At 64.2% G+C, this 21,915-nt stretch overlaps 3 protein-coding genes across 13 annotated transcripts in view; 1 reads left to right on the top strand and 2 right to left on the bottom strand.

Annotated features, from left to right (window-relative positions):
• Positions 1–1,103, bottom strand: part of ARMH3 (armadillo like helical domain containing 3) — a 129,745-nt gene extending 128,642 nt beyond the window's left edge. For 7 of the 11 annotated variants that reach the window (XR_012587776.1, XR_012587777.1, XR_012587778.1 and 4 more), the window contains exon 1: positions 964–1,098. The gene's annotated coding sequence lies outside the window, so the exon portion shown is untranslated. Of the gene's footprint in view, positions 1–278; positions 911–963 lie in introns of those variants that run through there. The other 4 variants (XM_074593277.1, XM_074593284.1, XM_074593281.1 and 1 more) reach the window with 4 other exon arrangements.
• A 209-nt stretch (positions 1,104–1,312) lies between these two features.
• On the top strand, positions 1,313–5,340 carry HPS6 (HPS6 biogenesis of lysosomal organelles complex 2 subunit 3). Its single transcript, XM_074593274.1, has 2 exons — positions 1,313–1,453; positions 1,713–5,340. The coding sequence occupies exon 2, from the start codon at positions 1,728–1,730 to the stop codon at positions 4,185–4,187; it is 2,460 nt and encodes an 819-aa protein (XP_074449375.1). The 5' UTR covers positions 1,313–1,453; positions 1,713–1,727; the 3' UTR covers positions 4,188–5,340.
• A 2,618-nt stretch (positions 5,341–7,958) lies between these two features.
• LOC141745480 (prominin-1-A-like) lies at positions 7,959–18,428 on the bottom strand. The gene is made up of 24 exons (XM_074593273.1): positions 18,284–18,428; positions 16,947–17,008; positions 16,508–16,713; positions 15,980–16,100; positions 15,783–15,846; positions 15,299–15,388; positions 14,823–15,013; positions 14,669–14,743; positions 14,287–14,350; positions 13,866–14,025; positions 13,445–13,597; positions 12,831–12,954; positions 12,592–12,683; positions 12,279–12,363; positions 12,021–12,164; positions 11,679–11,750; positions 11,375–11,464; positions 11,191–11,244; positions 10,769–10,849; positions 10,382–10,450; positions 10,196–10,285; positions 9,828–9,940; positions 8,557–8,574; positions 7,959–8,160 (listed from the first exon to the last, which is right to left on the bottom strand). The coding sequence occupies exons 1-24, from the start codon at positions 18,411–18,413 to the stop codon at positions 8,109–8,111; spliced, it is 2,400 nt and encodes a 799-aa protein (XP_074449374.1). The 5' UTR covers positions 18,414–18,428; the 3' UTR covers positions 7,959–8,108.
• Positions 18,429–21,915: the final 3,487 nt, after the last annotated feature.

Here is a 21,915-nt window from a genome sequence, read left to right as displayed (position 1 = left end):
TTGGCATATTCCACCCACCTGCTCAGCCCAAATTTGGTCTCATCACATATTCAGATTAGTCTCTGCTTAAGAGCAAACTTTCTTACAGCAACATACACAACAGGGCTCTGACTAAGGCCGCAAGCTTGCTTACGGAGCAAGTTGCCTCTACCTTCAGTGTAATAAACCTAAGTTCCCACTCCTTTACCACTGTTTACTGCTCCCCTTTGCTTTGCCGATACAAGCACTTGCAGGACCGTGAGGTAAATCAGATAACAACCAATGGTAAAAGAATATACCCTGCTCGTTCTTTTTCTAGAAGGAGTTTTCTGGAAGCCAAACTCCCTCAGCAGCCAGCTGACACTGTGGCCTACAACCAGCCGCACCAGCAGGGCCCAAAGTGTTGGGCAACTCCAGCCCACTGCCAGGCCCCCTCAGGCGGGGCAGGCCCCACTGCCAGGCCCCCAGGGCGGCGGTGAGGCCCGTATTACCGCCGACACCAGCGCTGCGGCCCGGGGGGGAGGAGGGGGAAGAGGACCCGCAGCTTCTTCTTGTGCACGACCACTCCCGCCCGCCCCGAGGCTCCGGGAGGCGGCCAGGCCGCAGGCAGGGCCAGCCGGGCAGCGAGGGGCCCTGACACACCCGGGGGCACCGCGGGAGGGGCTGTGGCAAAGCACGTTGAGCGTCCCCCCGGACCGAGCCCCTCGGTACGGTGCCGCCAGCACCGGCTGCCAAGGGAGGTCCCCCCTAAGGGCTAGGCCTAGAGGGGACCCCCCACCGCCGGGAGAGGGGGCCCGGCGAGGCCTCTGCCGGCGGATAGCGTCCCCGCCCGGCGGAGACACACCCCCCCCCAGGTGCGGCGGAGCCCCCGGTGCCACCCCCCGCCCCAGGCCGGGGCCACCGCCCAGGAGGGGCGGAGGGGGCGTGGCCTGGCCCCGCGGGGTGGGGGGGCCGCGTCCCCCCCCGCGGGTCCCCGGCACTTACCTGCGGGCGAGCCGTTCCCCTGCCCACTGCGCAGGCGCCGCCGGTCGCCCCGCGCATGCGCTTTGAGGGGGTCGGCGCCGCGCGGTCCTAGCGCCGCCGGCACTCGGGGGTGGGCAGAGGGCGCTGTCAGCGCCGGGCCCCGCCGCCGCGCCGGTTCCCCGCCTCCTCCCGCGGGCAGCGGCGGGGAGACTCCTCCCCGCGCCGGACGGAGCTCGCCTCTCCCTCAGGAGCCCGACACACCCACCCTCCCCCCGCCTCCCGGTAAAAAATGGCCCCTCCGCCTGCGGGGTCTCGCGGGCCGTCCCCAGGCGGCGGCCCTGCCGCCCTCCCCGCACCGGCGACGGAAGTAGGAGAGGGACGGCCCGGGCCGGCGCGGCGCGGCTCCGCCCGGAAGCCCGCCGCCTCGTGATTGCGCAGCGCAGCGTCCTGCCGAGCCCAGCGGAGCCGCCGCCGGCACGGCCCCGGCTCCGGCAGGCAGCCGCCGCGGCAGGTAGGCCCCGCGGGGTCCCGGCGGGACGGGGGCGGGGGGTCCCGCGGGTGCTGGGGGAGGCGGGCAGCGGAGACACCCCCCGGGAGGAGGTGGGTGACCGCGGAGGTAACTCGGGGGGCTGGTGTGCGGGGGGTCCGTGGGGTCTCCAGAGACCCCGGGGAGAGGGGGGATGCTGGGCGGGGGGGGGGTGGGGACACGACTCCGTGGCAGCAGGAGCTCCGTGCCCCTGCTCGCCCTGGAGCATGCTCTCGGTGTCCAGGCCGGGCGCCCCAAGATGAAGCCAGCCGGGACGCTGCGGCAGGTCTCCGACTTCAGTGACTTCAGCCGAGGCCACTGGCTGCAGGAGTTGCTGTGCCAGGGAGAGGAGCCCAGCCACGTCCTGTCCAGCCCCGATGGGCAGCACCTCTTGGTCCTGCAGAAGAGACGGTCGCCCCCCCTGCCCCAGGTGGTGGCCTTCCAGCGCCACGGCATCGGTGGAGCCGACCTGGAGAGGAACTGGCAGCAGCCCCAGCCAGCCCTCGTGGGACTGCTCTTCCTGCAGAGCCCTGGGACATCGGGCTCCTCGGCACTGGCCCTTGTGTGGGAACACGGCCGGACCGAGGTCTGGCACTTCGTGGTGGCCGTGGGCTGGCAGCTGCTGCAGACGTTGGAGCTGTGCCAGGGTGCCCGGGCACGAATCGTCTCCGTGTGCAGCCAGGGAGCCAGCCTGGTGTGGTGTGAGGAGAGGCCTCCCCTGGATGCCCACTCGGACATGAGCAAGTGTGCCTTCAGGTTCTGTGTTTGCACCCGGGCTCTGGAGCTGGGGGAGCACGGCGTGCGGCTGGGCACCCTAAGGATAGTCCTGCACAACAGCCCTGAGTACCAGGTCCTGGCCTCCCCCCAGCACGTCTTCCTGGTGCCTGCCACTGCCAGCTTTGCCACCACTTCCAAATTCCTCCTCATCTGGCATCCCGAGAAGGCAAAGCTCATCATCACAGCCCCCTCTGCAGGCTTCGTCCACAGCAAGGCGCTGCGCTCCGGCAGCGAGTCAGACTTCAGGAAGCTCCTGCTTGGTTCTGTGGGTCTTCTCTCATGTTTGGCACCACTGGACATTCACACCTCTGCTGTGTCCAACAGCGGGGGTCTGCTGCTGGTGAGCACGAAGGGTGCCGTAAACATGGTGGAGCCAGATGGGACACAGAGGCATGTCTTTGACTTGGAGGGGGGGCCCCTGGCCCAAGGAAGTCCTGTGCAGCTGAAGACCTTTGGCAGCATCCTGGCCTGCGTGCTGGCTGGGGTCCTGTACCTCGTCGACCAGAACAGTGGAAGGCTCATAGAAAAGAAAATCCTGAACATGAAAGAGGTGCATTTCCTGGAGTCCCCGGGAGAGGAGGACAGCATCCAGCTCCTCGCTCAGACAGGCATATACAGCTTTAGCTTCTCCAAACCTGAGGACAGCAGTAGACCTGAACCGTGCCTGGTAGAGATGGTGTTCGAGGAGGCCTGCAGATACTACCAGAGGAGGAGCCTCAGCAGCTCCAAGTTGACAGTGGAGAAGCTGAAGAAAGGTGGTGTGTTCCAGGCACCTGTGGCCCTCGCTGCCATCCTGCAGCACAGCCTCTGCCAGAAGCAGAAGCCAGCCCGAGGCCTCCAAGACACTTATACCAAGCTGTTGAGCACAATGAGCTTGGAGCTGCAGAGCTACATGAGCCTGGAGCTCCTCAAGACCTGCGTGGTGTGTGCCCCAGAGAGTGAAGTGGAAAGCTACTGCGAGGAACTGGTGGAGCAGGAGGTCAGCCGCGTTCTGCACTCTGACATGGACAAAGACAACTTGGCCTACCTGAACTCTGTCTTTGCCTCCTTCCCCAAGGCTGCCTGGAAGGCCACGAGGAGCTGCCTGCAGCTGCAGCAGAATGGGGATGGCCTCTTGGTAGCCAGGGCCACCCCGGAGGTGTGGAAGAAGGTCCTGGGAGGGCCGCAGCAGGAGGAGGTGGGTCAGAATGGGGTGGTCCCGCTCTTTGAGCTCATCTGCGCCTCCTTCCTGAGGTTCAAACCCAAGTGGCTGCCCAGTTTTGTGGAGCTGACCCAGCAGTACGTTAGCATCTCTTGGGCATACAGCAGCAAGGAGGGCCCAGAGGGCCGGGTGCCGCTGTATAAGAGAGCGCTGGGAGTACTGGCCAGGAAGAACAAGTGCAGCGAGGCAGATGATGAGATGGAGCTCGAACTGCTGCTCTGCAGCAAGAGGCCTAAGGCTGTGCTGCAAGCTCTGCACCTTCTCATCCGCCTGAAGCGGTGGCAGCGGGTGGTGGAGGTGGCAGAGAAGTTCTCCAAGCTCAGCCCCTTGCTTAACAAGGAGATATTCACCGCGCTGCTAGCAGAGTTTGCCCAGCACCGGGAGCTGGACCCTTATCTGGACATGCTGTGGCCGCTGTGCCCCGCTGAGCTCACCGCCTCGGACATCCTCACCGTGGTCCTGCAGCACCTCCCTCGCGCCCAGGAGGACCCAGTGCCCTTCTCCAGCGAGGGGAACCAGCTGACTGTAGGCTTGCTGAAGCCGCTGCTGCAAAGGGTTGTGCAGCGTCCCTGTGTCCGGGATGAGATGTACTCAGATGCCTTACAGAGCCCTACCTTCCCCCCTCCCACCCCACCCCGAGAGCACAAGATCCCCTCAAAAGTAGCGGCCGATGATGCCCCTCAGCCTCCCACGGCAAGGACTTCCTCCCCTTCGGTGCTGGTACAAGGTGACACTGTGTGAAGGGGGGGAAGCACAACGGGATCCCAAGCCTTGGGTGCCCACAGAGGGGAAAGCCGCATCCACTCCAGGAAATCCTGCCCTGCCTGCTGCTTTCTGAAGCCTCCCTGCGGCAGCATCTCGAAGAGTCGGTTGGGTGGCTGGGGTTGGGGGATCTTCTCTGAAGCCAGGGCAGGCTTTCTAGCTGTTTCTAGCAAGTGCAATGTGTGTGCCCCAGTGGAGGAGCAAATGCCGGGTGCGTTTGCAGATGAAAGCACTGGCAGCACTACAGGACTAGAGAACTGCTCCCTGCTCAAAGCACTTTGTTTTTGGTTTGCCTGCCTCCTTTATAATTTCCCTGACCCTCTAGGAGTGGCAGGCAGGGACACGCATGTTCTTTTCCCCCCAGAATCTCTGCTCAGTGGGTTGGGTGGTGCCTCCAAGCTCCGCCTGTGAGAAACAGTCATGTTTCTTGCAGTGGGGTCGCCGAGTCCTGCTGCTTTGGGTTCAGTCAGATGCTAAATGCCAGGGTGGCGCGGCTCTGTGGTACTGGATGTCCCAGCAGCCGCGCTGGCAGCTGCAGCACTTTGCACGCTGTCTCACTGCAATTCCTCTGGGATCGGTCCCGTAGCTGTGACTGATTGCAGCTACTTAGCTGAAGAGAGCAGCCTAATTCCCTTATCTCTCCATCCCAGACGGTACCCAAACTCTCTTCTGAGCTGAGAAGCTGGCAGCAGCCTGCGTGAGCTTGGGGCTGGCCCTGCCTTTCCCTTTCCTTTGTGGAAGCTTAGATTATGCTGCAGGACGCCCAGGCCCTCTGTTCCCATCTCCTCTACCTTTGCCCTTAGCACACAAAGGGGCTTTGTCGGGATTGTCTGGCTCATATTGTGCCTCTGTTTGCAAAGTCAGTGTAACTTGAGAGCAGTCCTGCAGGAAGATCCACGTTCCAGCCTCTCCCGGTGCTCACTGCCTGGCCCCCTCCTGCAGGAGAGAGACCCTGGCTGTGGCTTTGCCCCAGCATTCGGGGCTGTGGGGTGAAGGAGCTGTGTCTTGCCTTGCTGGGCTGGCAGAGCCTGGCTGGGATGGGACGGGGGGGGTTCACCTGCATTAATCCTCTCCGAGTGGGGTTAAGTGTGGAAGACAGACTCCTTTTAAAAATAAAGGTTCCTAAAGCAGTGCCGAGGCGGTGGTAGATGTTATGAGGATGCGTACCCTCAGGAGGAGGGGAGTTTCGTTTTTGTTCCAGTTAAGAAGTGGCCAAGCTCAACTCACCGTGGTCCTGCCCAGCGTGGCTCACTGCTGGTATGTGCTGAGCTTGGAGATCCAGCTGGAAGCCATGGAGGCAGGACCCTGCACCGGCAGGCAGGTGACCATCCCAGAAAGGCCATCCCAGACAGTGCACGGTTCGGGAAAGGCAAGCCCCCACGTTGCTGGGAGCAAGGAGATGGGCTTTGCTCCCATTCTTTCTGCTTGGTGCCACAAGCAACCTCCAAAAGGCCATTTGGGCTTCTTGGGGAAGTTGTGGCTAGGCCCAAGATAAAGTTTAGGAAGGGAGAATTTTTTCTCAAGAGCTGCAATTTGTGCCTTTGTTCCTGGCTGGAAAACCAGCAACAGGGAGCACCACACTGGCCCTGGCGGGAGCCTCCTGCCCTGGGCACACAGCAGCAGAGCTGCCGTTGGAGGAACCGCGGTTTGTCAAAGCGCTGTGAAGAGGCGGCAGGGCCTCCCCCAGGCAAGGGCTCAGCTGCAGAAAGTCCCTGTGGTGGAAAATAAAAGTCTGGCGAAGGGGAAGAGGAACTGCTGCAACGGTTCTCTAGAGGCCAGCTGGCTATCGATGAGGCTTGTGCTGCAGCCGTGGGGTGCCGCGAGTTTCCCTCCCACACAAGGGAAGTGGATTCTGGCGGCTGCCGCTCCTGTTGAGCAGAGGGAGCCTGGCCTGACCGGAGAGCTGGTGGCAGCCGCTGCGGGCATTTTGCAGTGAGCCGTCCTTGCCTCTTTTCCCAGCCCTGTCTGGTGCTGCTCTCACCCGCCTCCCAGGGCTGCTCAGGAGGAGGATGGAGCCAGGCCCCTCTCGGAGCCACGGCTCCAGGCACTGGGATGCTGCCCCGGGTCAGCGCTGAATGGGGAGCTGCTGAGAGCAAGCCCCACAGCTGCGCAGTAATTTGAGGGGAGATTTTCATTGCCAGGGCTGCGTTTGGATGCAGGTGGCCACGGTGACGCAGCGAACGAGGAGGGTCAAGCTCCCTGCCTTCCAGGGCTAGCTCTGCAGAGAGGAAAAGGCCACGGCTGGAGGCTGAGCAGAGAGTGAAGCAGGGAAGGGGCCAAAAGCCAGCGAGCAGTAGCTGAAACCAGCAGCAGTCCTGCGCGGGCTGGTGTCCCCGAGGCAGAGCAAGGGAAGAGGAAGCGGGGAACGCTGTGCGGTGGGGACCGCTCAAGGCTCAGGGATGGAAACCTCCACACACAGCCCCTAGAGGAGCACAAAACAGTCACAACTTGGGAGGTTGAGGTTTTAGGGTGGGGGAGAGCAAAGGCAGAGCAAGTGGAGACAAAAGAGCTAAATGCTCTCCAAGGAGGGGCCGGGAAATCCTGCCCTGAGGACCAGAAAGAGTGGGCATCCCTGGGGGGAGCGGGGGCTGAGCCACCACACAGGACAGGTTCAGCTGGGCGATAGGCAAGCACTGGGCTCTCTTTGCGGTCAGGACGGGTGCTGGGGGGAGATAGCAGGAGGTAAGGCCAGTGCAGCTTCAGATAACGCCTGAAGGAAAAAATAACGATTAGAAGATCTGAAGGCAAATGGAAAAAGCAATAAAGCAGATGCACGTAGCGGAGGGCGAGCTGGCCAGCTCGGTCCCGTCGCTCACTCCAGAAGGACTTGGAATTTGCAACGGAGGAAATGAGTCAAGCAGCTCACGTACGTCCCCTGTGCCTGACCCGTGTTTCGGGATGGTCCCTGAGCAGCACAAAGCAACACCTCCACTTGCCCCACCACGGCTGCAGACCAAGTTGCCCTTGGCTTATGTGCGTACACAGCTGTCGCTGTGCCCGCCCATGCTGTGCAGCAGCGCGGGACACGCAGGAGTGGACACTGGAAGTCCCCGTGCCACCATACCCAGTAGAGGGAGGGAGGTGTGGGCTGCAGGCACCCCATAAACCAACTGAAAACCCACAGATGACACATGGTGAGGTTGACAGAGGGCACAGGGAAGTGCTTGCACGTGAGGGGAGGGGCACACCTCATGGACAGGAGGCTTTTGGCATGGTTTTTCCCAGGGAAGGACCTGGCACCCACCCAGCCACAGGTGCAAAGGGCTGCCCAGTGAAGGGAACGTCACCCAGCCCCGGTGACACTGAGCAGTGGTCCTGCATCGACCCACGGGCTGGGTCAGGACTCGAAGAGCCAGCTGTGAGCAGAGCACGCTTGGGGACACCAGCAAGAGCCTTCTTATCCCAGGCACAGCCCCGGCTTATGCCAGAGGTGAGGAACCCTCCCTGCCCTTACCCCTGTGTCCTTCCATCGCAGCCAGACACGAAGAGCGCAGCCGCGTGCCTGCAGCGCACACAAACACCCCATTTATTGTTTGACACCAAAAAATCACAGCCTTGGAAAGAGTCAGGCTCCCTGCAAAAATAAATAGTCACATTTTTCAAGCGAGGGGCCTGGGTGGGCGGGTTCCTGCTGGCCAGCAGCACAGGCTGCAGTGGCATGGACAGTACAAGCTGCCCTGAGCCCCCAGGGCCTGGGGCAGGGGGTGAAGTCCCACCTGGGGCAGTGCAAGGAGCAGCCCACACACACATATATATACCAGGGCATCATCACATAACGGGAATTAGGGAGGGGGTTTCAGGCGAGGGGTCCCAACCTGCTCCCCAGCACCCAGGGAGAAGGTGCAGCAGACGGAGCAGCCGTGTCCATCTCCTCCGTGCCCGTGCTGTGGGCAATGGGGGCTAATGCCTCGTGGACGGCCGGGGGATTTTGTATAAGTTGAACGCGGGTGGCCTGCAAAACCAAGGTCACCTATGTCACCCCCAGCCACAGAGGGGAGCAAGGGCCAGCCCGGGATGTGCTGGGATGGCCAAGTGTCATCCCACTCCTGTCACCCAGGCCCACAGGAAAGAGGGTATGGAGACCCCCCGCACCTGCTCCACCAGCTTGGAGAAGGCTGGGCACAAGCGGCACCCCCAAACTTAGGAGTGTGGGAAGATGACGGAGGGACCCCAGAACAGTGCATGCTGCACAGGTCCCACCTTCCCAGTCTCCCCTGGTACCAGCACCCTCCTTGGTCTGCACTCACCCTGTTCCCCTTGCCCCCTTCCCTTCTGTGCCCTGTCCCCCCGGGCTCATGCCACAGTAGCTGCCCCCCACCCCATGCAGGGACCTGGCGCTGCTACTTACATCTCCAAGACTTCATTCCTGGAGGGGAGGAAGAAGAGGGGACAGTGTCAGTGGGGCAAGAAGATGTCTCTTGAGACAGCCCAGCATCTCCCCATGGGACAAGGTCTTCCCCAGGGCACACAAGGAGGACACAGGAGGCTGCAGGGTGCTATAGTCACCTCCATCCTGGCTGCCCCATCTGGACACAGATCACGGGCTCCTACAGCCCCCCCCCAAACATTGCTGCCCCCCCAGCACCACTGCTTCTTCCCCCACTCCCTGGGCGGGCGGAGTGGGGCCCACGTCCCTGGCTCAGTGGCACATGGCTCCCTTGTGTCACGATTTCAGTTCCCCAAGTTTCCCTGGCAGCTGAGCCCGTGTCTCCAACCAGCTCAGCCACCGGCTGCAGCGGGAAGTGAAAGGCACCGGGGCCACCAGTGGGGACCCCAGGCATGCTGCGGGCAGGGCACAGCCCGGCTCAGCACCGTGTCCAGCACACAACACGTACGAGCCCAGCCCGGGTCCCGGGAGAGCTGGGGCATAGAGTGAGGAGGAGTGGGGCAGGCAGAGGGAGGAAGGCTGGCTGAGGCCACGATGGGCACAGGGGTGCTGCAAGCCCTGGCTCCCCCCGGCCGCTGCAACCCTGGAGCAGAGGGGTGGCGGCAGCGGGGGCTGGAGCAGGGGAACCCCCAGCAAACTGCACCGCAGAGCCAAGCCGTAGCCCTCAGCAGTGGGAAATCCAACTGGAAACCACTCACTACCCTCAGGGGTCGCGGCTGCGCTGGCGGTGGAGCTGCCAGAGGTCCCTGCAGGGATGGGGAAAGGGCCCCAGAGGGCTGGGGAGCAGCCCCGGGGTGCTGGCGGCCATGGGTGCGTGAGCGAGCACTGCACCCTCGTGGCAATGATGCCAACGGCACAGCGTGTCCCATTCTGCGCAGCACCCAGCTGTGCATGAAAATGGTGCAAAGGGGAGTGAGACGGGTGTCGGACCCCCAAGGCAGGCTGGGGGCTACAGCGCTGCCATGCAAGCCAGGCTCCTTCCTCCGAGGGGGGCTGTATGCACCTTTGGCTGCCCAATGGAGGGCTGCAGAGAAGACAGAGCCAGGCTCTTCTCCAAAACATCTCCGTTCTTGGAGGTGGAAGGTCCCAAGACACCTCCCTGCCCCCACCCCCCCCAGCCCACATTACTGTAGGATCAGCCCCCCAGGCTGCCACGGGGCACATGAAGGGGTTTGCACTGTGGGGGGGGACTCCAGACCCAGCGTGGTTGCAGGAGGCAGGCGGCTCCTCACCTATAGACATCAGCAGTGTCCATACGGCGGTAAAACTTGGCGAGTCTGACGGCCAGGATGATGCTGGGCAGCAGGAAGACGGTGCACCAGCCCAGGCTGAACCAGAAGGCGTTCTGGGTGTGGGGGGAGAGCCATCAGAGCCCAGACAATGATTGAAACAGCCTCTTCTGCGCCCAGCCCTCCCCAAAGACCACCTATCCACCCCTTCTTGCAGCCTGGCCTTTGCTCTTAGCCACCGCAATCCACTGGGGAGATGCTGAGCCCCACTTGCTCAGGACAGAGATGAGTACCCCTCATCCTATGCGTGAAGGGGACCCCATTGCCACCCCACACATACACGTCATCCCACACACTGCTGCCCCACTCACCAGGGAGTCCAGGATGTAGTCGCAGGTGATGACCTCCACATTATCCAGGGTCTGAGCTATGGGCTTGCAACGTGCCACGTCTTCTGTCAGCTGGGGACATGGTGTGGACAGAACATGTCAGTGTCCTCAACACCCCGCAGCCTGTCCTCCCCTTCCCTCCACCGCACCAAGAAAGGCTCAACTCACCCTGCTCTTGGCCCAGGAGATGTAGGTCTCAAAGAAGTCCAACAGTTCCTCCAGGAAAGCCCATGTCTCCTGGGGCAGGCAAGCAGAGAGTGGAGATGCTGCACCCCCAGCCCCTCCATGCCACATGTCCCCTCCAAGTGAAGATCAAGGCCATCAGACCACCCCAGCCCAGCAGCAATGGGGCTGCAAAAGTGCCACCCCTGTCCCTTGTCTAGGGTGCCATCAGGGGAGGGGGCACCCAGGGATGCAGGGGACCCCCGAGGAAGATGACAGGGCAGGAAGAGCAGCCAGATGTTGCTTGGCATCCCTGCACAGAGGGAGGTCTTGGGGCGGGGGTCCAGTCACACCCCCACCGTGTGGCCCAGCAGCAGGGCAAGGTGCGCTCACGTTCTTGATGATGTTTGCCGTCTCCCTCTCCAGAAACTCCTGGGTCTTGTTGGCTTTGTCCAGCGCAGTTTTTGTCTGTTCCTGGGGTGAAAGGTGCTTTCAGCAGTGTGATAGGGAAAGTGGGACCCCCGTGTCTCCCCAACCCTGCCTGGCAGCAATCCCTGGGGCACAGCGTCTCTGAGCCGTGGTGTCCCCAGCAGTCACAGGCTGGTGGTGCCTCGGGTGGAGGGAGCCTGTGCCTGGCAGGCTCTGTGCCATGGGCCCCCTGTCTCTGCCCATGAGCATGCCTGGGGAGTCCCACAGCAGCCACCAGCCCCCAGGACTTCACGTTAGCCCCCACCACCTCCACTGCAGGACCTCAAAGGTGCTTTGCAGGGTACTTCTACTGGGGTGTGCTCAGGAGGCCCCCTTGTGCAGCTTACCTCGAGCAGGTCAGCCCCGCTCTGCACCGAGTGGATGTTCTCCTTCAGGCTTTGCTGGGGATGGAGAGAGGAGAGTCAGAGGTGCAGACCCCACAGCTCAGCCGAGACCCCACCAGCAGGGTCCAAGCTCTGGGGGAGCCCAATCTGGCACCCCCAGGACCTTCCCCACCCTGACATTGCTCACCAGCAGCCCAGGGAATTTCGTCTGCATCTCCTTGTCCAGCTCCCTCAGACTGCGAGCATCAGCCTTCAGTTTATCTTTCACGCCCACGTCCTGGAGGAGCTGCAGTCAGCAGTGCCCCCCCGGCACGGGGTCCCTGCCCCACCACAGCCATCTGATGGGGATGCCCGGGCTGGAGAAAAGAGCTGGGCGAGGGTGAAGGGCCTCGCCCCCTCCTTGGCACCCAGGCAGATCTGCAGAGGAGCCCCCACAGGCAGGGGCTTTGGGGACAGGGTGGCCGTGGCCCTGAGGTGCCACGGTCTCTCACCGCTTTGTTTGCCAGCTCCTCCAGCTCTGCAGCCAGATCCAGGAGGCTTCCCTGGGTCACGTTCTGATCCAGCTGGAAAAAGCAGAGACAGAGCCGTAAGAATGGGGAATGGGACTCACGGTGGGGGGTGGGGAGGCATACCCCACCCCTGCAGGACAGAGCGGAGCCAGGGCCTCCCAGGTGGAGGAGGTGCCCGGTTGCCCCAGGGGATGACATGGATGACAGGGAACACCCTGGGAGCCTGTGGTGGGACTCCCACAGCAGCAAAGGGGAGGAGGCAATGGACCCCCTCAACACACACCTGGACCCCCCCATCCCAACACCAGGCTGCCCCCAGCCCACCTGCTCCAGGGTGAGGGTGAAGTTGGGGGGCTGCCCAGCCCGGCTGGCGTTCAGCAGCAAGTCTCCCTGGTCCTGGCTGAGCAGCGAGATGGGGCTCAGGGTGATGTTCACCTTCTCGAAGGCTGTGGAGACCTCTCCTGTGTACTGCCAGAGACAGGAGAGCCACGATGGGCCACAACGCCGGCCCCTCACTGTCCCCTCAGTGCCAGCCCTGTGCCCCCAGCTCTGCCCCCCAGACCCTGGCACCCTGGCGCTCACCTGGCTGATGTTCAAGAGCTCGTCCAGGGACACGCTCTGGTCCAAGTGCAGCGTTTGCCACAGGGCAGCGTCTTGTTGGCACTGCCTGCAGGAGCAGGGCATGGGGCTGAAAACGGGCAGGCGAGGGCCACCCCGTCCCAGGAACATGTCCTCACCCACACGAGCAAGTCGCTTCTCCTCACTCCTTCCCTGGCACTGGCGCCTGCCCGCAGGCAGGGCACGCAGGGCAAGCTGCCCCCATCCCCAGGAGCATCCGAGGGCGCCGAGCAGCTGTACCCCTCCCCAAAGACACAGTGCTGGACCTGGGACCCACCTGTACATCTCCGAGAAGTTTGTTGTGCCACCCTCCTGGCCCAGCAGCTCGGAGAGGTTGAAGCCAGGGATCAAACCAGGGGTGTCCAGGAGCTGAAAGCAAGGGAAGAGATGAAGAAACTAGACACAGCGCAGGGCAGGACACCTGGGAAAAGCATCCCAAAACAGCCAGCACTGCCTCTGCTCCACCGGGAGCCCTCAGAAAGGCAGCTGTGGCTCCGGGCTCCACGGGGAGCTCACCTGGAAGAGCTGCTGGCTGCGCCAGGACTCGCAGAGGAGCGCGTAGGTGTTCCCCCCCAGCACGAAGGTGATCAGCACCAGCAGCATCAGCAGCCAGGAGAAGATGAAGCTGAAGCCGACCCCTCTGCCAGGACAGAGACACCATTGGCACCCGAGGACCCATGCCCCGGCGCTGACGATAGCATTGCCTCTGGCTCGCAGAGCCCAGAGCCTGCGCACCCCTTGATCCCCCGAAATGGTGGGAAGCACCAGCATTCCCTCAAGCATGTCTCTGCAATGCCTTTGGCCCACAGAGCCCAGCTGGGCTGTACCCTGGGGCTTGGACCCTGGCACAGCTTCCCCAGTTTTGCAAGCCACCACTGGCCCATAGGTCCACAGGACCACGCACACGCTGCCAGGCCCCCGCTGGCAAGGGGCGAATGGGCTCCGCTCAAACGCCTTTCACCAACACCGTGTTTTATCCTCGTGTTTACCACCTGCATGGTGAGTTGCCACGGGGCAGGCCATTAAGCCGTAGTAATTTGATGATTTAGGAGCTTGAGCATCCCCAGGCCAGCCCTGCCCTCCCATCCCACCGCTCCCACACGCGTCCTCGGCAGCCGAGGGAGCCTCACGCCATGAAGAAGTTCCCGCCGGCGTTGGAGAGGCAGCTGCGCTGCGTGGGCAGCACATTTTCCTTCAGCCCCAGGGGGCCCAACAGCAGCCCGATGACGTTGCAGAGGACCACCAGCAGCACCATGCAGCACAGGAGGACACAGATGCTCCACCTGGGGCAAGAGGAGGGGCAGGAGTCGGACAGCAGGACCTGGCACTGTGAGCAGTGCCTGGCATCCCACCAGGTGCCTCCTTGGGGAGGAAAAAGCCCCCCAGGCACGTGGGCAAAGAACGGGCACGGGTGCCTGCAAGGCACATCTTTGGCTACCCAGCACCCACAGCCCCACCACCGAGCATGCCCCCAGCTCCAGCAACTGCAGGATCCAGAGCCCGAGCCTCTCCAGACAAGGGAGCAGGGGGATGCAGCAGCCCCTCACCTACCTGAGCCCATCCAAGCTGATGATCGGCTCCCTGTACTGCTCCAGCACCAATGCGACATTGTCCACAACAGCCCCCACGTTCTCCTCCACTTCCAGGAGCGGCAACTCCTCCTGCAAGCTCCTGATCTCCTGCCTGATGAGGCCCAGCTGCTCCTGGGTCTCTGCAGGGGATGGGGACAGGTTGGTGCTGTGAACTGCTGCCCAGGTCCTGCTCACCTGGGGCAGGTGAGCCTGGGGCAGCAGGGACTGGGAGAGGACGGTCCAGGATGGCATCAGCATGATAGCACACGGGAACCTGGGGACAGCCTGGGCTGCAGGCAGTGGGGTGGCAGCAGGGGAGGTCCCCAGGTAAGGATGGGATGGGGAGTATGGAGCCCTGGGAGAGGGGGAGTTCAGCACAAGGGGCACAAAGCCCTGCTTACTTGTCACCATGTCCTGGGACTGCTCTTGCACCTTGGCGGGGGTCGAGTCCAGTGTGCTGTTAACCTGCGCGGGAGCGGGGATGCACAGCGTACAGCTCACGTCCCTGCCCGCAGCCCGGGGCTGAGCAGCACATCCCCTCCCTCCCCAGATCCCGCTGGCACAGGACAGCCAGGCTCCCCCCAGCACCCAGCCCTGACCGTGCCAGCACCCGGGGGTGGCGGGGACAGCGGGCAGGCTCCAGCTGAGGCAGAATTCCAACCAGCACCTCCCTCCACCCAACAGCAATCAACTCCTGGGGGCCTCTTCCCAAGCCACCCCCTCGCAGCACAGCCCCAGCAGCACCCATCCCTCTGGGGGGGGCGTTGGGACACGACCCCTTACCTTCTCTAAATCGGCTGTTATGTTGGAGCCAGACACACCTTCCAGTGCCTCCAGCTGCTGCTCCACACTGGGGATCTGCGGGGAAGAGCCTGGGGTGAGGGGGCTGCGGGGGGGGCTGGGGAAGGGGCTGCAGGGGACCCCTGCCCCTCCTCACCGTGCTGAAGTTGGCGCTGAAGGCCAGGCCATCCAGGGACACGTTGCCACAGGGGCGGCCGCAGTCCTGCAGGGTCTGGCTGAGGCCATCCCGCAGGTTGGCCAGCCGCTGGCCGTAGCTGCTCTGCAGCTCCTCAAGGCGCAAACGAGTGCTGGAGATGCTGCCGAAGGTGGCCGCCAACATCTCCATCCCTGGGAAGACAGCGGCGGCTCGAGACCTCATCCTGCCAGCGCGGCCGGGGCTGCTCCTCACCCAGCTGAGCCTTGGGGACCCCATCCAAAAAATGCAACGTAGGGGCACCCCCGTCAATTTGCATCCCAACATTTGCCCCAGGTTGGGGCTGGACTGGCCAGATGGACCTCCCTTCCTGGGGGTCTTACCCAATCTTGCTGGAGCCCCCCAGGCATGCACCTGCCCCAGCATCCCCCTGAATCCCCTCCGAGGTCCTGCCGGCCCCCCAGGGATGAGGCCGCTACCTTTCAAGAGGTCCTGGAGGGATCCCAGAGCCTCATCCGTGCCGATCCTGATGCCCAAGACAATCATGCTGCCCAGGTTGGGCCCGATCTCTGTGGAGATGGGAGAGACGGTGTCAATGATGGGATCCCCGGTGGCGGGACCAGACTGCCCTGAGCAGCCCGGGGCTTGCAGGGGGAGCTGCCGAAAACACTGACCCCTCCCCAGGACCCCATCCCACATCCACCCTCCAGGCAAAGTGGGCAGAGGGGACCCCCCCCAACCCTGCCAATGCCTCCCAGAGAGGAGCCTGAATGGGGAAAAGCAACAGCTGGAGCAGAGCGGGAGCCTGGAGGAGCTCCCAAACCCATTCCTTTTAGACACCCCCATGAGAACCAGCCCCGTGGCCCCCGGGGCCTGCAACCACCATCTGCAGCACCCCCCAGCCACCTCCACTCCCCAAGCACCCCAGGGTGCCTGTGCCCCCCCTCTGCTGCACACCCTCACCCTGGAGGCTGCTGTTGGCGTGGCTTAGCGGGACGTCGCTGCTGTCGATGATAAAATTGATTTGCTGCAGGGACAGAGATGGGGTGTCAGTGAGGATGGGGACCCTTCCCCGCCTCCAGCCCCACTGTCAGCCTTCCCCAGGGGTGGCCTTTGCCCCCCAACAGGCACCCCAGCTGGGGTGGGGGGACCAGGCATGCCTTGGGGATGGAAGCCAGGTAGGCACGGACGTCGTCCAGGGTGTTGTTGACATTGGGGAAGGTGCCGCGCACGGCCTGGGAGAAGCGGGTGTTGCTGACCAAGGCACAGATATCACCAGCCCTGCAAGGGAAGGGTGGCAGGGTCAGCGCGTGGGGAGCTCAGTCACGATTTTCCCTCACAGGACCCTCCGAACCCACCCACACCATACGGAGCACGCCCTCCCAGAGCATCCCAACGAGTGCCCTGCACACTGCCAAGGGAACAGAGAGGAGGGACACGGGAAACTGAGGCACGGGGGAGCCCCGTGCCTGCTGCACCCACATTTCCCCGCAGCAAAGCTGTCGGGAAGGGTCTGCACCATGCCCCCCCCGGGGCCAGCTCCCCACCGCCGCTGCTTCCTCTCCTTTGTCCCGCCGTGCCAGGATCTGCTCCTGTGAACAATGGCAGCTTCCTGGCACGGCCGCCAAGCGCCGGCGTTTCCACCCGCCCTCGGGTCCCATCCGGAGCCTCCCGGCCAGCACACTCACAGGAGGAGAGCTGAGACCAGCAGGACGGAGACCCAGAGTGCCCGGCGCCGGCAGCCCGTGTGCCGGCCCTGCTTCTGGTACATGCGGCCCCCGCAGTTCCCGCAGCAGCGGCAGCAGCAGAAGCAGCATCCCACCAGGGGCACCAGGATGATGAAGAGGAGCCCGATGGCCATGCAGACCAGGAAACCCAGTTCGTAGAGAAGCAGCTGGGAGAGGAAGAATGAGAGGCGGCGTAACACTGGTGCCCCTGGAGGCTCCCCAGCTCTGAGGGTCCTGTCCAGACCCACCATGGGGTGGAATGGGTCCCCCCCAGGGGGTTGCACATCTCCCCTTGCTGCTGCCCAGCACCAAGGGCTCAGCCTCGGAGCAGCACCCACCAGCATCCCCCAGTCCGTGATGGCCCGGGGCTGCCGGCTCCCTGCCCTGCCTGCCCGCTCACCTCCTGGACTTGCTCCTCAATGGTCTCCTCAGCCTGGGGCTGCCCAAAATCTGCAATCAGTTCTGGGGGAGAAGGAGTGGGGAGAGCTCTGAGCAGGCGCTGGGCCCTGGGGGGCTCTCCAGGAGGGCCCCACACTCTGCTCACCCCAGAGAGGGGCTCCCAGCACCGGGCATCACCTCCAGCGCTGTGGCTCAGAGCGGCTGTGAGTGCACGGCATGTTTCTCCCTCCCAGGCCATCGTGTCACACAGCCCTTTTGCACCCAGGAAAAGCGCTGCCAGCCCCCAGGCTCTCAGGGGTCCACAGAGCAAGGGGGTCCCCACCCCAGTGGGCACCGGGGTAGGCTCGATGGGGGATGCTCCGACAACCATCTCAGCTGCCTTTGGGCTGCCCTCCTGTGGCGCAGCCCCAGGCAGATGCCTGGCCGGCGCTGCCAGCATGGGATGGGCCCTGGGATAAAGTCCCCCCCGCCACACTGCCTCTTTCAGTCCCAAGGCTCGCCCTGCCCGTGCGCCATGGCCTCATGACAAGCTCGCGCTGACACAGGGTGCTGAGTGATTGTACCCTGGTATCTGCATGACACGGACAAAGCCACAAAGCCATTACGTTGTTTGCCAGCCACACATTTACCTGCAAGTTGCCGGTGAGCAGGGGCTAAGCCAGGAAGGAGGAAGCACAAGTGCCAGCAGCCAGAGTGACAAACCACCTGCCCCTAGGTGGGCCGCACTCGCCCCGGGGGCATCAAGCAGCCCCAGGGTCCTGGCATCACCCGTGCCGACCTGCAGCCACTTCGGGGCAGAGCTGTGCCCTTGGGACATCCCCTTGGAGGTGAAGGAAGGAGGGCGAGCGCTGGCAAGCAGGGGGGTGCCTGCGGCACTGCTGTGCAGACACTGGCACTGGGACACTGCTTTTGGTGGCCCCAAGGTGAGTCCTGCCTAATCACGCCTTGTCACCTGCAAGCACTGAGGGCTGCAAGCCAGGCGAGGACCCCCCAAAGTCACAGGCAGCAAGGGATTTGCTCTGCACCTTTCGTTGGGGCCTGGGATGAAGATACCTGGTGGGAGGATGGGGCAGGACCCTGCAAGGTGGCACTGCCACCAAAGCCTGTGCTGCGGCCCACCCGAGACAGCCACACAGTCGTGATGGGATGCAGCTGGCAATCCTCAGGGACCCCACTCCATTCCCCCCCCTCCCCAAACCCCTCCTAACACAGTACCCCAGCACTTAAATGCTGGATGGACGGCCACCAGTGCAGGAGGGCTGAGCCTGAACTGGGACCCTGCAGCTCCGAGCAGCCCCCCCACCTCATTGCCAGCCCCCCCCACCGCCGTGCACCCACCTATGGGCAGGTCGTTGGGCTGCACCAGCTGCAGGAAGCCGTGCACCATCCCCACCAGGCCCGGCGTGCTGCTCCCCGGCGCCTTGGGGCCAGGGCCATACGCAGGCTGCGAGATGTTCCCCAGCTCCATTGTGGCGGCGCCAGTGGACACCTGGGCACAGAGAAGGGCTGTGGGTGTCACTGGGGTGCAGGGCCACCCGGGCTGCCCTGCCTCCTGCCTCCGAGCAGGAAACGCGGGGAGAAAAAATCAAGCACCTGCCAGCTCCTGCCCGGAAGGAAAGAGCTGTGGGAGAGCACCGAGGAGGGATGGGGAGTCCCGGGGATGAGCAGCGGGGCAGGGGGGGACAGGCAGGAGGTGCCCATGAGGGACCAGAGGGGCTCCGGAGGATGAAGCGGAGACGAAGCACTTACCCTGTCCTCCGGCACCTCTGTGCGCGCACGTCTGCCCTAGGGCCCAGCCACACAGTGCCAGCGCCCGGGCTTTATGGTTTGTTTAAGTTTCAGCTGCGACTGATGAAAAGCCGCTTGCCGGGGAAGGCGGCGATGCCGGGATCGCCCCACCCTGCCCCTGCCACCTCCTGGCACCCGGCCACCCCCGCCGCCTCTCCCTACCTGGGTCAGGGTCACCACCACCACCACGTCCCAACCCAGGCAGCGGGGAGAAAACCCCTCTCCCTCCTCTCCCCAGAGCTCCCGCGCCCTTTCTGCTTTCCTCCTGCCCCGACCCAGGGGCTTGGGTGACCCGCGGTGATCCGGAGGGCAGCCATCCCGCCCGCTCCACCCCAGCTCCAGCGGCATCCCTTGAGGATGGGGTGCGCTGGGGCCGGCCACAGTTTCGGCGCAAACCCGCTCTGGCCACAGAAACCAGCTTCTGCGTTTAGAAAAAACCTCCCCAAATGGGGGGCATTGCAGCAAAGCCGGTATTTTCCACCCGCACCCCGATCCCCCCAAGCTGGGGCACGGCCTCGGGGGCCCCCAGACGCGATTCTTCCTCCGAGGCTGGAGGTCCCCCAGCGCCTGCCCGGCTCCATCCCCCGCGTCCCCGCCCGCCGCGGGACCCACGCGTGGCTCTACCCCGGCCGCCGCCCCGCGGTCCTCAGCCCCCGCCCCGCCGCCGGGGTCCCGGGAGCCGCAGCCGTGGGGGGGGGGGGGGCTGGGGGTCGCTCCCGGTTGTGCTGCGGACGCACCCGGTGGGCGCGGGGCAGGTGCCCCGGGGGTCGCACCCCGGCGGGAGGTCCCCGGTACGGTACGGCTCGGCTCGGCTCGGTCCCGTCCGGCCGGGAACAACTCGGCTCCGCACGCAGCGGGCGGCCCCCGGAGGGGTGGGCAGGGCTGGACGGGGCCGCCCCTTCCGCCCCGGCCCCCCGGGGTCTGCCCGGGGCGTGCGACCGCGCCGGCACCTGCCTCTGCCGGGAGGGAGCCCCCTGCACCCTCCGCCCCGGGGGAACCTGCCCCAAACTGCCCCCGCGCCCCACCCTGCCCCTGTCCCGTCCCACCCTGACACCCTGCGTCTGCTCCCAGAGACCCCCATCTCCCGCCCCGTCCCGCCTGGGAGAGCCCGCTGCCCCCAGTGCCCAGCCCCTCTGCCCCACGCCCGGGTGATGCTCCCTCTCTGCCCCACAGAGACCCAGTGCTGGCCCCGCCAGCAGCCCACCCTGCCACAGCCCCCATGCCCAGAGCCCCCCACGCTGCCCACCGTGCCCCCATGCCAGCCCTCAGCCGTGCCCCGCGCCCACCCCCCACCCTCCCCAGGCCAGCCGGTGTCCCCAGCATGGTCCTTGGCCCCAGCCCCGTGTCCCTGCATAGGGCACCATGTGCTGTTGGACCAGCATCAGCGGGGAGTCCGGGTGAGCCGTATCCATACGTCTTTTGCATGGCCAGGCTCCCCGGCCCCCCCAGTGCCGTTGTCTTGCTGACCATCACCTCCCAGGTTACTGCTTAACTTTCCCCGCACAAGCAGACGTCACTGCTCTCCGTGACCATGGGCAAAGGTGGCACGGGGAGGGAGGCAGCCCTGCCTTGAAGTTTCCTCCTGGCCTGGCCTGTGTGGAGTGCTGGGGTGCCACGTGGTACCCTCCGGCTCAGCGCTGGCACCAGGGCAGGGCAGCGGAGGACAGAGATGCGCTCCCAAAAAAAGGAGAAAAATAAATGAAAAGCAGGGCCTGGCAAGTTTTTCACAGCACTGGGGCTGATGTGGGGAGGGAGGTTTGGGGGTTTCACAGGCATCCTTCGGCTTTCCAGCTCAGACCCCAAAGTGTTGCCTTGAGGCCCTCCACCACCTCCCGGGGGCAGGGGACATGAGAGGAGGGGGCACCAGAGACCCTGCGTGGGACGGGGCCGGCTGCCCTGGGTGCTGCACTCCCCCAAATTGGTGTGTGCCCAGCTCGCACGGCCATGTGTGGGCAGGATCCGGCCCGGCATCCATGGGATTCTTCACAGGTGGATCCGCTTCTGCAGGGCATTGCTGCCCTTCAGCCCAGGGCGTCCTGCTGAGGCTGCTCGAGCTCAGTGCACGTCAGGACTGAGGGCACCAACACCTCAGCCCAGGGTGCCACCACGCCATGGGCTCACTGGGGCCACCCTGCTCCCACCCACCCAGCCCCGAGCTCCCACCATGATACAGGTATCCTGCAGCCCCCCCGTCCCCAGCCCCGTCAGGGGGAAGGATGGCAAGGCGACATCCCTCAGTGCAGATGTCAGCCCAAGCCCTGCCCCTGCTCCGAAGACGTGGGCCCATCCCGCCCCCACCCTCCGCTGCATCAGCCCCATTTTAAGAGCCTGGTTTCCCCCACATCCTTTTTTTCTCCCCCATTACTGCCAGATCTGCCCCCGCCCCAGCGTCACCCGCAGCCGCGGGCTCCTTGCCTCGCATGTTTGGCCGGGGAGGGTGTTGCATTGGATGAAGCACCCACAGTTTAAATCTCGGTGTCCCCAGGGCTGTGGGCTGGACCCAGCTGCCCCCAGACCCCCCACCCAGTGGGGATGACAAAATGACCTCTCTGGGGTCAGCTATCTGCTCTGGTCTGGGGGAACTGGGGACCAGCATCTTCCCCCAGTGCTGGCGCGCTCCGCCCCAGCTTCTGGAAGGGGATTGGGGCAGCCCCCATGGAGGCTGGTGCTGTGTCCCCCCATCCGGAGGGGTCACCCGTCCCTCCTTTGGCCCCCCAGGACATCTCACGCTGCTCAGCTGCTGCTGCTGCCTTGTTCCCACAGCAGGACAGTGCCGCCCCGCCTGCTCCCCAGGGGATGTGCCCATCACCTTGGTGTCTGAGCCGCATGTTTGCTCTGGCGCGGGGACAGGGCCGTTTCCCAGCAGCCCTGTGCCCTGTCCTTGCTGGGATTTCTGCTTTTCACAGCGTGGCAGGGAGCCGGCCGGGGCCTGGCTGCGAACCAGCAGTCGGACGCGAGCCAGCATCATCCCAGGAGCACAGTGAGCCCTGTCCCCGTACCCCCCCACACCAGGGCACCGGGGGCACCAGGGGACCCCCCCCTCTGCCTTGCCCACATTGGCCAGGTCCCATGCTCAGAAATAAGTGCTCAGGACAGCCTCAAACCGAAAAGTCATTTTATTGGTACCATACATGACTCATAAATGGCACAAACTATGGAGGGGAGGAAGAAAAAAAAAAAAA

The sequence above is a fragment of the Larus michahellis genome, chromosome 6 (assembly GCF_964199755.1).
Source record: "Larus michahellis chromosome 6, bLarMic1.1, whole genome shotgun sequence".
In the NCBI taxonomy this organism is placed as follows: Eukaryota; Metazoa; Chordata; class Aves; order Charadriiformes; family Laridae; genus Larus; species Larus michahellis.
This window is presented reverse-complemented; position numbering and strand designations above follow the sequence as displayed.